General features: G+C 52.1%; 1 protein-coding gene across 1 annotated transcript in view; it reads right to left on the reverse strand.

The window, feature by feature from the left end:
• The window catches only part of MYO7B (myosin VIIB), a 100702-nt gene that overhangs the window by 26856 nt on the left and 59782 nt on the right, over positions 1-14064 (reverse strand). The window contains exons 19-25 of the mRNA XM_036254578.1: positions 10662-10746; positions 8923-9168; positions 7787-7957; positions 6665-6874; positions 6356-6514; positions 1918-1995; positions 1660-1787 (exon numbers count right to left, since the gene is read on the reverse strand). Of these exons, the coding sequence (XP_036110471.1) occupies positions 1660-1787; positions 1918-1995; positions 6356-6514; positions 6665-6874; positions 7787-7957; positions 8923-9168; positions 10662-10746 (1077 nt within the window). The remainder of the gene's footprint in view (positions 1-1659; positions 1788-1917; positions 1996-6355; positions 6515-6664; positions 6875-7786; positions 7958-8922; positions 9169-10661; positions 10747-14064) is intronic.

Consider the following 14064-nt stretch of genomic DNA (forward strand, 5'->3'; position numbering starts at 1 on the left):
TGCCACTAGTGCCAGCCCTGGGGCCATTTAGCCAGAGGTATGTGGCATGCTGAGGCCAGATGCTGCTTGTTTGGGAGCATTTGTGAGCATTTGAGAGAATTTAGGGAAGTCTTCAGTGTGAGCCAAGGCAGTCTGTGTGTAGGGAAATGCCACTGGAAGCATCTTGGGTGGGCCTGCACGTTGGGTGGGGTGGGGTCTCAGGTTATCACCAGGGCAGGGAAAACAGTGTTACTTAGGTTGGTGGAGACTCAGATATGGCACCTGTCTGCACCTGCACAGGGAGGGCTCAGCAAAAGGACAATGGCCTCTGCCAGCACTTCTGTCTGGGAGAAGGCTGCCCCTCCAGCCCTCACCCCAAAGCCAGACACTTCAGTTCCTCCTCATATGTCTCTGGTGCTGTTCAAGCTGCTGCCCCTGTGCTGGAGCTCAGAGGTAGTGAGTCCAAGTAAGTCCGTGCACTGGCCCTTTAAGAGAAGCTGCCTGGGGCCCCAGAAGCCTCAGCCTCCCTCAGCCCCAATCCTTGCTGGTTTTCACAGCCATAAGTGATGGAGATTCTCTTCCTGGCACTGGAACCCTGGGCTGGGAGGTCTGGTATGTGGCTGGGATTCCTTGTTCTTCAGGGGGACCTCTGAAGCTGAGATATTTCTCCTGATTTTTAACTGCCACACATGGGTGCAGGACCAGCCCACTCTGCGCCTCGGCTTCTCCGCAGTCTCAGTGTGGCGTCTTCAGTACATCCTTAGCTTCAGTTCTTCTGTTCAGCCAGACTTCAGAGAGTTCTGAATGATGGTTGTTCTGTGTTCAGTTGTTGTGATGTGGTCAGGGGAGGAGGCGGGAACAGTGTTTGCCTCTCTGCTGTCTTGACCGGAAGCCAGAAAAGCATTGAAAACCATGCTCAGGAGCATGGAGGAAACATGTTTGCAGTGCACAAACAGGAAGTCTTCACGAAGAAACAAACTATTAGAAAAAAAATAAGTGAAGACTCCAGAACTGAAAAATATAATACCTGAAATTTAAAAAAATTCATAGATGAGTGTAGCAGCAGATTGTGGAAGATAAGAGAAAGATCAGTTCATGTGAAGAACAGAGAAAAAAGAATAAAAAAGAGAGAAAGGAGGGATAGACTCACAGGGACCTGAGGGAAATGTCCCACACAGGTTAATAGAGTTTAAAGAAAAAGAGAGAGACAGAATGAAATAGAAGAAATATCTGATGAAAGAATGGCCAACATTTCCCAAAATTTGGTTTAAAATAACCTAAAATACGTGAGCCCCCAAAATCTAATACTCTATCCCTGAAAGCAGTACACATATTTCTTAAAATTTACTTGAAAACACAATGGCTAGAAATCAAATTGTATAGAAAACAAAATATATATCACATGCCTGAGGGACCTGCTCATTCACAGGACCCTGCATTGTAGCCTGTTGTGCCATGAATCACTAGCCCAGTTTGAATCTGTGTTCCTAAAACCGGGTTCTGCCCATGGGACTGACCTCAGAGCAAGTCAAGAGCCCTGGACGACTATGACACCTGCTGCACCGAGAGCTAGTCTGCAGGTCCCGGGACAGCAAGCAGAGGCGGCGGCTGTGGTTACCAGTAGAGAGGCAGCCAGGGGTCCGACGTTCTCAATGGGGGTGAGGCGAGAGGGGCACTGACCTGAGGCTGGGCTTCAGGACGGCATAGCTCACAATAAAGTGCACCTTCTCCAGGTTGGACATGGGGCGGTCTGAGATGGAGCCCTCAGACTCAAATGCCTCCTCTCCAATACTCAGTCGGCTTGCCACCTTGAACACCAAAGAGGGCAGTCAGGGCAGCTGTGATTCTCCCCATTTGCAAAGGAGGCAGCCGAGGTTGCGGGGGGAGGGCAAAAGCCTGGAACCACGTGGGTCGCCAAGCTCCTGGCCCTGGGCTCACCTGGCCCGTGATCTGGGCCGAGCGCTTCAGCTTCATGGAGGAGATGTCTTTGATCCTTCTGTCCCTGAGGCTGGGCCTCTGCGGAGGGAGAGAGTGTGTAAGCAGGTGAACTGGGGAGCACCGTAGGGCAGTGACCTGTCTGCCACTGGGGTGGGGCGAGTGTCTGTCTCTCCAGCCCTCTCCCGTCTAGTTTACAAAGCACCATGCAGCCCCCCTCTGGCTGGGTTTTGCACACTTTCCCGTGCGCAGCACCCTCCTCAGTCCTGGGAGAGGACACAGAGGCCAGGGGAGGCCAGAGACGAGGCAATGCTGGTCGGCCAGCAACGCCCTCCGGGAGGGCTCCGGACCTTGGGACTCCAGAGGGAACCTGTCACCAGTAAAGCCCTCTGAAGTGGGGCTGGGTCTGAGCCCAGGGGCCCTGGACAGCCCAGGCCACGCTCATCTCCGTGGAAATCGGGTGAATGAATCGGAACATGCTCTGCCCATGACAAGTGGGAGCGCTGTCAGGGTGGCCAAGGAATCTGGGCTTCGAGGACATGAGGACACACTGGCTCCTCAGGCAAAGGCCGCGCTTTGTCTCCATGGGCTTCGGGAAGATCCTGCTGACCTAGAGCTCAGTGTGGGGCTGGGCTTCGGCTGGGACCGGCCCAGCTGCTGGGGCTGGGCACCAGCTTCTGGCTGGGGAGATTGGTTTGCCTCAGACACAGAACATGACACACATGAGCTGTCCCTATTTGCAGATGACATGAATGTCTACATAGAAAATTCCAAGAAATCTATAAAAAGTAAGAAAGTTCAGCAATGTTGCGAGATACAGAATCAACACACAAGTACATTGTATTTTTTCTATGCTAGCAATGAATATGTCAATGCCAAAATAAAAAAATAAAATGCTCCCCGGCTGCTGTGGCTCAGTGGCTGAGTGTTGTCCCATGCTCCAAGAGGGCACCAGTTTGATTCCCAGTCAGGGCACATGCCCAGGTTGTGGGCTCGACCCCCAGTAGGGGGCATGCAGGAGGCAGTTGATCAATATTTCAAATCTCTCTCATTGATGTTTCTCTCTCTCTTCCTTTCCCTTCTTCTCTCTCTAAAATCAATAAAAACAAATAAAAAAACATATAGTACCATTTCGCTCTAGCAGCTGTGGTTCAGTTGGTGGAGCATCGTCCTGTAAACTAAAATGTGGTGGGTTCAGTTCCTGGTCAGGTCACATATCAGGTTGTGGGCTTGATCCCCAGTCGGGGCACATATGGGAGGCAACTAATTTGTATTTCTCACATTAATGTTTTTCTCTCTCTCCAATCAAACTATATATATACTAATACAGGCAGGGTGTGTACATTTTTTTTTTTCAATCCTCACCTGAGGACATTTTCTCATTTTTTGTTCAGATAGAGCGGGAGGGAGAGAGGAAGAGAGAGAGAGAAACATCGACGTGAAAGGGACACATAGGCTGGCCGCCACCCTCACAACCCAACCAGGGTCAGGGACAAACTGCAACCGAGGTACACGCCCTTAGCGGGAACCGAACCCGGGTCTCTCTGGACCGCAGGCCGAAGCTTTAACTGCTAAGCCAAACTGGCCAGGGCAGGGTGTGTCCATTAAAGCCAAAAGTCTGTTATAGAATAAAGTAGGTTTTCCAAATTCATATGTTAAAAAATTGACAATTTGTTTACCTGTTTTTACTTATGTAGACACGTTTGTGTGATTAAAGTTAATGTACAAAAAGTTTTCTACAGGTATTACTACAATTTTGTTTATACTGAATAGGTCTAGTAAATGGGTGCATTCACCAGTCACCATGAGTAGGCACATGCACACGCTGGGGCGTGGCTGGGGCACCGTTAGGCACATGGCAACATCAGCTGGCAGGTGTTAAAACAACCACACAAAGTCACACCAGGCGACACAGAACCAATTACCACGCACAGTGTGGTGTGATCACATGCTAATCATTCGCTGAACACTGTTTATGAGCAGTGACTCTTGGATTTTAACATGTAGACTCTAGTTGAAGGTATGTAATATTTATTTATGTCAGCAAAGTTACTGCAGTGTTTTTTCCAACATATGGCCTATTCACTAAAATTTGTTAAAAATAACAGTGAATTATGCTAAGCAAAATAAGCCAATCAGAGAAAGACAAATACCACATGATCTCACTTATTTGTGGACTATAATGTACAAATAAGCTAATGAACAAAATAGATCCAGAGACATGGAAGTAGGGAACAGATCGACAAACCTCAGAGGAGGGGGCAGGGGGAGGGAGGAGATAAACCAAGGAACTTCTACGTGTGCACAACCATGGACGTGAGCAACAATATGGTGAAGGGTTGGGGGGACAGGAGCAGGGAGGAGAGTGCCAAAGGGGGTAAAAGGAGGGACATCTGTAATAAAAATAAATAAATAAATTTAATTAAAAAAAAGGAGTGACAGTGTTTGCTGAATAAAAGGGAGTTAAATAACAGTGAATTAATAACAAAAAACAACCCGTTAATTTAATTGTAAACAAATCTTGGTTAAAAGCCTTTAAAAATTAATAGGGTGTTAGTTTTCACATATGACATAAAGATGGGAAATTTTGTCCGTTAAATCCGAAATCTGTTAAATTGAGGTCCACAAAATCAATGGTTTGCTGTGTGTGTGTGTGGTACCATTATAATCTCTCCCTCACAAAACCTCTCCAAACCCTATGTGTAAATTTAATAGAACACATAGAGAGCATGTGTGCTGAAAACAAAACATTGATTAAAGAGCTCAAAGAAGATTAAAATAAATGGAGCTCGTGGATCAGAAGACTCAGCATAGTCACACTGATGTACAACGAAACTCATATTTAAATACCAGCAAGATTATTTTTGTAGATATGGGTAAGATTGTTCTAAAATGTATATGGAAAAGCAAGGAAATGAGAATACCAAAAACAATTTTGAAAGAGAATACTAAGGCAGGAGAAATCAGTGTCCACCGCATCAAGACATTGTATCTCTACAGACAGTAGGGCAGCCTGGCAGAGGGACAGACACACAGATAAGTGGAACAGAATAGAGAACACAGAAATAAACCCGCAAATTTGCACAACTGATTCTTGACATAAGGGCAAAATCAATTTCGAAGGATGGATTTAAAAAATTTTTTTCCCTTTATTGATTTTAGAGAGAGAGGAAGGGAGAGGGAGAGAGAGATAGAAACATCGATGAGAGAGAACATTGACTGGCCGTCTCCTGCGTGCCCCCCCTGGGGATCGGACCCACAACCAGGGCATGTGCCCTGACCAGGAACTGAACCAGCGACCTCTTGGTGCAGGGTCGACGCTCAGCCACTGAGCCACACCAGCCAGGCTGAAGAATGAATTTCTAATGAAAACTTGAGGTCTGAGCCCCCTCCCGTGGACCCCGAGGTTCCCCACCGCGCACAGCTCCGCAGGCCCCTCCTCTGAGTGGCTGCCAGCTTTCAAGGCAGCCCGGGGCCTCCTGCCTCCGGACACTGCTGCCCAGTGCCATGCGACTGCCATGTGGCTCCCCTCTGGCTTTCTGTCAGGTCAGTCATTGCGGAGGAACCCACCGTGACAACACTCAGGCAGGGACAGGCCCTGCCAACGGCGGGGGAGGGGCTGTCTGGGAAGCAGCTCCTCAGCCCCAGGGAAGCCTTGAAATGACGGCAGCCTGGTCAACAGCTTGTCAGCAGCCTCGGGAGAGGCCTTGAGCCGGACCTGACCCGCTGAGCCGCTCCCGGTCCTCAGAAACTACGTGAGATGATGCCTGTCTGCTGTTCCAAGCTGACATTCGGGGTGCATGTTACGTAGGAGGAGGGAACTAACAACTCTGCAGAGCCCACGAACTGCCATCCACGTCATTCCAGGCTGTCTGGCCACTCACATCTCCCCACAGTCGGCCTGCACACAGGACCTGATGTGTGGGGTGGGCATGGGCGCCTCCTGCTGGTGGGCCCGCACACTCGCTGCAGTGTGATGCCTCTGGACTGTTGGGGCTGGTCCAGCCTCTGTCAGAGGGCAGGCCGGGCGAGGGCTTGCTCTCTGAGCGGTGCAGTGAATGCGAAGCCTGGCTCGGTCATGGCCCAGCTGTCGTACACGATCAGCCTGCCTCGGACGGCAGGCGGGCGAGAACGCCCGGAGGGCAGCACGAGCCCTGGCGTCCGTGCTGCACGCACATCCGAATTCTGCTGCAGTGAACCGAAGGCTCAGAGCCGGTGCCCGCTCCAGCAGTGCCCACAACTAAACATGTCCTCAGTGTGATCCTGACTCATGAGTTCCTGAGTACAATTCCAGACTGAATTCCCAGGAATGGGGAGCCCAGGCTGGGCGGTTTCAGGGTGATGCTGACAAGGGGACTCTATGTCTTGCTTCCTCGGGGGCCTGGGGCCTCGTTGATGCCTAGAGGGGTCTCCCTTTCCCGCCACCACCCTCGCCACACACCTGTGCAGACCCGTGCTGTGGAGGCTGGGTGCTGCCGTCCCTGTGCCCGGCGTCGCGAGCCGGCCGCACCACTGAGCTGCCACTCTTCCTGGCAAAGAGCACTGGCTCCGGAAGGTCGCCCATGAATCTCAGGATGATGCCCCACACAGCCAGGGCAGCCTGGGGAGACGAAACAGAGTCCCAGCTGGCATCTGGCTTGCAGCACGGCCCACGGCGACCCCGCCCTTCTGTGATCCTGCGGAACCGCAGCATACACTGGGGGTCATGGGGGTGCCTTGAGCCACCAGAAACCAGAGAGTGGTTAGGTACCGAGCAGTCGGCATCATCCTCGTGGTACAGCAGTGGGTGCCGGAGGGGTTTCCGGATGTGCGTGTGGCTGGCCGATTTCTGGAAGTAGGTGGCGGCGAACTTGGCGAAGCTGTACTCGGCTAGGCCGTCCATGTCCTCCTCCGCCTCTTCCACCATGGGGACTGTGTCCAGGTCGACCTCGGGCAAGTGCTGGGCCTTTGTTTCCAGATCCTGGGCCCATGAGAAGCAGGGACAGGCGTCAGGCTTCGGGGCAGATGCCATCCTCCAGCCCGCACTCTGGGGGCCAGGGCACCAAGCAGGGCCTGTCTGGTCACGCGCCAGGAGCAGAGTCGTCTGTCCACTCCCCATCGTGTTTGAGACTCCCTCACCCCACACCCTCGGGGGCCTCTGGTGGACTGTCACGGGAAGGACAGGCCTCAGCCCGAGCTCCTCAGCTGCCCGAGCGCCCTCCGAGCCCCTGCCCGCAGACACGGGCTCTCTAGACAGCCCCTGTCCTCGCCTCCGCCACCCTCATTCAGGTGCTGCTCTCGGGGAGGTGGTCCCAGCCGCCCCTGCTGAGCAGATGGGCTGTTGTGCTGTGTGTGAGTGTGTGGGTGTGGATGTACGGGGGGAGAGGCATGAGCACTTGGGGGGATGTCTAGGTCATGGGCCTGGGGCCCAGAGCACTGTGTGGTGAGAGTCCGCAGGACAGCCGTGGGCTGTTCTTCCCCACCGTGCCACCTGTGCTCGGACCCTGCTCGCTGCAGCCAGTGGTCCTTAGTTCCTAGCATCCGGTCCCCAGTCCTGCTCCTGGAGCAGCAGCACTCAAGGTGCTCTGTGGGGGTGGACGAGGTCAGACCTCAGGGGCAGAGCTGCCCAATAGCATTTACATATTCAAGGTTCTGGGAAGTCCTGCAGGTAAGATACCTGCTTTCTGTGAAAATGGGAGACCCCAGAACCCCATTCTCCCCTTTTCTCTGCCCATTCACCCAGGAATGCAGAACCCACTTCAGCATCCACCCCGCCAGCTCCCCTGCTGAGCCTCTGCTTCTCAGCCAACCCAGAGGCCGAATGAGGTCCCGACCGGGTGGGCCCATCCTGTCCCCACCCAGTTGGACCCTGGAAGGATAGGGCCCATCTCACCTCGAAGCGAGGTGAGGCCTGGCCCTCCTGCCCCCCGATCATGGATGGGAGGAAGCCGAACACTTGCTCCACCATCTCCGTGTCGGTGATGGTGTTGTAGATGGACTTGCGCTTCTGGGTGGGCGGGGCACTCGGGCCTTTCTTCTTTCCGGCAGGGGTGACCGGCAGCCCCTGCAGCACACACCATGGGGGTTATCCACGGGCTCCACGGGCAAGCGCCTCACAGATAAACCTGCTCCTGCCATCATCTACCCAAAGCAATGCATTTCCTCTAAACTCCTGGGTTCAATAGCTAGGATGACTAGAGATCAGTTAGCTCACGTCTCAGTGGACAGTCAGTCCAGAGAGAGAGGTTGCCTGTCTGTCCCTAGCCCCGCATGCTCCGGAGGTACCACCTCAAACCCAGGACCTCCACATCCTTGCTTCAAACCGTGGCTCCAACTTGCCTCGATTCAAAGAGCGCGGGCCTCTGCTGGGAGAGGTCCCTTGGCCTGTGTTAGCATACATGGTGAGCATACATACGTGTTAGCATACATGGTGAGCCTGGGGTGGGTGGGCACAGAAGCAGCTGCTGAAAGAGCTGAGGTTCTATTCCCTTACTTGCCCTGGCCACTGCACTAGTAATTTGCTCAGTACCCCCAGTGTTCATCTATAGGGAGGGATACATTTCACTTCAACCCCTGTTCCTCCTCACAGTTTTCAGGTGACTGAGGTTTAGTCCCAGGTGCCCTCTGGGGGACATGGGGTCATGCACTGCTCCCTGCCCATCAGCCCCTTCTGCCCAGACCCTGTGGCCTGAGCTGGCATCCAGAGCCCAGCAACCGGGGGCCTTCCCCATGGACAGGAGGCTCCGCACAGCTCGTCCAGCCCTGGTCTGCTGGGCCTCCCGGAAGACTGACCAGTGCTGCTGAGACACAGTCCCCCAGGCTTAAGGGAGGGGACCAAGGAGCTCAGCTTCCAGGTTCTGGGTAGAAGACTGTCCTGCTGCCCTGACTCTGGGGGTGACTGTGGTGTCGAGACGGCACGAAGGCCTGCTCAGTGATGACTGAGTGGGGAGCAGACAGGACTGCCTGCTCAGGGTCAGTGCCGCTGCTCACTCCTGCTGTCCTCCCCCTGGGGCCCTCGCCAGTCCCCACCTGCTCTCGAGGGCAGTGACCACCTACATTGGCTTCCTGCCGTCGCAAGTCCCGCCGGGCAGCCATGCCCCTGGCATGCGCCTGGATGACCAGCACTGCCCTCCTCTTGGCCTGGACCTGCTGGCGCACCAGGAAGCCCCTGCAGCGGGCCTGCAGCTGGACCACCCTCTGCCGCATGGCCTGGTACTGCTTCGCTAGCAGGTGGCTCCGGGTGATGGCCTGCAGGCGTTCGAACCCCAGCAGGATCTGAGGAGGCAAGAGAGGCCACACTCACGGGGGGTCCGGGCCCGGAAGGGCAGAGAGCACAGAGATGACCTTTCCAAGAAGACCAAGAGCTGCAGACAGGTGGTACCCCCAGGACACCTCGCAAACTAGCTTTATTGTTTTCTGCTTGTAGGCAGAAGGCAGAATGTTAACATTTTCTACACCTATGAGCGCAGCGTATTGAATGAGCTATTACTTGTAAAGCACTTAGAATAGAGCCTGGCATGCAAATAAGTGCTAAATAAGTGTTTGTGAAATGGCATAAGTAATAAAGTGGCCCTTGGGTGGCCAGTGATAAAAAATTGGCTTGGATGTCAGTGAGCGATGGCATTCCAGAGGCCTTGTTTTTCGCCCTGCAGCCAAACCCAGCCAATTTCTCGGGAGCTGGCACACCCGTGTGGAGGAGGCCCGTGGCCTGCTCCATGGAACTAATCCCTCAGGGATCCTTAAAATAAGGAGGAAATAATAAATTGATGAACACCCCCTTCAATGCTGCAAACATGCTCTGGGCCACAGGAGTCCCTGAGATCCCTGGATGAGCCTACTGGTTTCCAGAGACCAAGCCAACATGGGTGTGTGAGGCCGGGCTGCACCCTCCAGGCTTGGCGGTCACACAGGCCTGCACTCGAGCTCGAGCTCCGCTGCTCACGAGCCCGTGCTTTGGGAACGTGAACCCTCAACGCTGCAGTGCAGCTGCCGAGGGTCGGCTCATGACGTAAAATGATGCGCGTGGAGCAGCAGCCCCGGGCAGCCTCTGCACCCTCGGCAGCTGCCTTTGAGCCCCTGTGAGCATGGAACCTGGACAGGCCTGGGGTCAGTTTTGCTGATGTGACCACTGTGTGTCCCAACCACAGTCATATCCATGACAAAGGTAAGCAGGCCAGTGAGGCCCAATAGGTGTGGTCAAGGTTGCCCAGGTGGCGTGGCTCAGTGGCTGAGTGTTGACCCATGCACTGAGAGGTCGCCGGTTCGATTCCCGGTCAGGACACACGCCCAGGTTGTGGGCCCGATCCCCAGTGGGAGGCATGCAGGAGGCGGCCGATGGATGTTCTCTCTCATCGATGTTTCTACCTCTCTCTCCCTCTCCCTTCCTCTCTCTCTAAAATCAATAAAGAAAAAAAAAGATATGGTCAAGGTTGCTCATTAGCAGTGTCTGTGGCCAAGAAAAAAATGATTTATTAACTTATTCTGTAGCCTGACAATTAGGAACAGTAGCCATTGTCTGTCTTCAGAGGACATGGCACTAGCTGTGGAGACGCCCGCACTCTGCAGGAGAGCACAGCCTGCCATGTGACCTGCGGCCACGCTGAGGAGGAAGTGTGGGTGCTGAGGTCGTTTAACATCTGCTGTCAGCATCAGGCGCTGATCTGGTCCTTCCTGCCTGGGCTCTCACGCTCAGATAAACAGACTTTTAGCATCTGTCTGTATCGGACAGTGACCGCCGCCCCGCAGCCCAGTCCCCAGGGCGCCACTACCAGCTGGAAGTCCCGTCGGTTGCAGTAGCCTCTCCACCCAGCCTGAAGAGTCACAGCTGCCTGCCGCTGCCTCAGAAACTCCTTCCTACAAGGAGAAACACAAGTCAGAGGTGTGCACCAACCTCATACATTTTAAAGTCTGTGGGGTAGCCATTTGACCCAGTGATCCCACTTCTAGGAATATATCCTAGGAAGCCTGAAACACCAATCAGAAAGAATATATGCACCCCTGTGTTCATAGCAGCACTATTTACAATTGCTAAGATCTGGAAATAGCCCATATACACAATGGAGTACTATGCAGCTGTAAGAAAGAAAGATCTCTTATCCTTTGAGATGACATGGAGGAACCTGGATAGTATTATCCTAAGCGAAACAAGCCAAGCAGAGAAAGACAAATATCACATGATCTCATTTACTCATGGAATATAATGAATAAAACAAGCTGAGGAACAAAACAGACCCAGAGACATAGAAGTGGGGTGCAGACTGACAAACCTCAGAAGAGGTGGATGTTGGGGGAGGGAACAGATAAACCACAGAACTTAAACTCATGTATGTGTAACCAAGGACATAGACAACAATGCTGGGGGTGGGGGCGGGGACAGGAGTAGGAGGAGGGTGTCAATGGGGGAAAAAAAGAGAAACATCTGTAACAAAAATAAATAAAACCAGACAATAAATACATAAATAAAATCTGTGGGGTAAACACTGTTATTGAAGGGAAGGGGGATAATAAAATGTTGGGGGAATCAAATCCACAGAAGAATTCTGTCCTATAGCCTTTATAAGCCAGAAGACAGACATGTTAGGAATGTAAAATCTACCACCAACAACAAAATTTGTGAATGAGGACAATCCAAGTTTTAGAGTAATCAAGAACACCCCCATTCAGCGCGAAGATCTGTGAGAGGGTACATCCCGTCTCTAGCTTTTCACTCCTTGCCAGAGCCACCCTCTCTCCTGCTCACTGACCAGTGCCCGCCAGAAACCAGACCAGAAGTCTCGAGACCAGGCTCCTGTCCGGGGGCAGGTCAAGGCCGTGGGGCCGTCCCCCGGCCTGGGCAGCCTGGCAAGCTCCATCCAGCTGCTGCCCTGCAAGGAAGGGAGTGGCTGACGATGAGGCGCGGAGCCTGAGATGTGGCCTCTGTGGAGGTGGACAACCCCGAGGTGAGCTTGGTACATCTGGATGTGTCTTTTATCTCACATGTAACTTAGTTTTCTTATCACTTCTAATAATTTTTAGGGTATTTTCTTGGGTTTAGAAGAGCAGATCTCAATCATGTTAGAAACCAGCCGCAGCCCTGGCTGGTTCGGCTCAGCTGTTAACGCATCGGCCTGCGGGCCAAAGGGCCCAGGTTTGACCGGTCAAGGGCCTCGAGTGCTGCCCGGAGGCTGCCCGTGCGGCGCTGAGCATCACCACCAGGGATGGTGCTGTGCGTGTACGTTCCTGAGCCACCGGGTGTCTGGGGAGGCGTGGGGAAAGGGGGGATTCTGATGTTTATTATATTACATTTATGAATATACAGCAGTACCCTCCTTATCTAGGTTTTGCCTTTTGCAGTTCTAGTTACCTGTGGTCAGCCACGGTGCAAAAGTTTTAAATGGAAAATTCCAGAAATAAACAATTCATCCATTTAAAATTACAAAAAGAAAAAAGAAAACAGGTCATGAACCTAAATGTAAAAAGTAAAACTATAAAAACTTTCATTTTAAAAAACAAGAGAAAATCTGCAACGCGTTCTTAGACTTGACAACTGATGCATGACCCATAAAAGGGAAATCTGATGAATTAAACCATCGAAACTAAACACGGAAGCTCGCAAGACCCTCTAAGAGAATAAAGAGACACGTTATAGATGGAAGAGATTTGCAAGGCACATATTCAACAAAGGAGTTTTCAAAACTCAACAAAGAATTCAATTAGAACACAGGAAAACAATTGTACAGACATTTCACCAAAGAGCATGTGTACATATAGCAAATAAGCACACGTGAAGATGTTCAACACCTTCAGTCTCTGGGGGAAACAGAAAACCATGTGAGATGTCATCACTACCTATCCAAATGGCTAGAATTACAATGTGGTGACAACATGCCTGGCTGGTGTGGCTCAGTAGTTGAGCATCGACCCCTGCACCAGGAGGTCGCCAGTTCGATTCCTTGTCAGGGCACATGCCAAGGTTGTGGGCCTGATCCCCAGTGAGGGGCATGCAGGAGGCAGCCAATTGATGTTCTCTCTCATTGATGTTTCTATCTCTCTCCTTCTCCCTTCCTCTCTCTAAAATTAATAAAGAAAAATAATAATAAAAGGTTGTGACAACACAAAGTGCTGCAGAAGATGCAGAGAACAGAGTAACTCACATGCTGCTGGTGGGACAGCCGGTGGGACAGCCACTCTGGAAACCAGTGGGCAATTTCTTAAATCACGAGACATGTAGCTACCATATGATCTAGCAATTACGTTCCTGGGCATTTAGGCCAGAGAAATGACAAAAACTTGTATACAAATGTTCATACCACTTTTTTTTTTTTTTTTTATCCTCACCCGAGGACATTTTTTATTTGCATTTACTTCAGGTAGAGCAGGAAGGAGAGAGGGAGGAAAAGAGAGAGAGAGGAACATCGATGTGAGAGAGACACATCGACTGGCTGCCACCCACATGACCCCAACCAGGGCCGGGGACAGACTGCAACTGAGGCACGTGCCCTTAGTGGGAACCGAGCCTGGGCCTCTGGTCTGCGGGCCGACGCTCTAACTGCTGAGCCAAACCATCCAGGGCTCTGTGTTATTTCTTACAAGTGCACATGAATCTACAATGATCTCAAAGTAAAAAAAACTTCAATTAAAATGAATCAGATTCTTCTGGTCAAGACAGCACAGTACTTGCATTTTTTCACAACCAAATCAAAGTAACAGCCAGACGGCAGGACAGCCATCACTGAGAACACCGGAGTCTAGCTGAACGGAAGTCCCATAGCTAAGGATTTACCAAAAAAGCCACATGGAGACTGACAGAAAGGTCAGAGACATAGAATGGGCTGGCCCCACATCCATGTGTGGGGATTCAAAGTCGGGAGGGATATATCAGCTGTACAGGTTGTTCCTGAAAAGTGAGAGGTCCCAGTCACACATCAGCACCTCCAGCCCAGGGATCCAGTGCCGAGAAGAGAATCCCCATGACTTCTGGCTGTGAAAACCAGTGGGATAGAGGCTGAGGTGGAGTTGTCTGGAGTCCCGGGCAGCTCCTGTTAAAGGGCTGCACATGGACTAACTGGACTCCCTCCCTCTGAGCTCCACGCTGGGGCAACAGCTTGATAGGCATCAGGAACATATGGGAAGGAAATGAATTGTCCAGCGAGGGCTGGAGGGGCAGCTTTCTTCCAGACAAAGTGCTGGCAG

Source organism: Molossus molossus, unplaced genomic scaffold (genome assembly GCF_014108415.1).
Source record: "Molossus molossus isolate mMolMol1 unplaced genomic scaffold, mMolMol1.p scaffold_m16_p_11, whole genome shotgun sequence".
Lineage (NCBI taxonomy): Eukaryota > Metazoa > Chordata > Mammalia > Chiroptera > Molossidae > Molossus > Molossus molossus.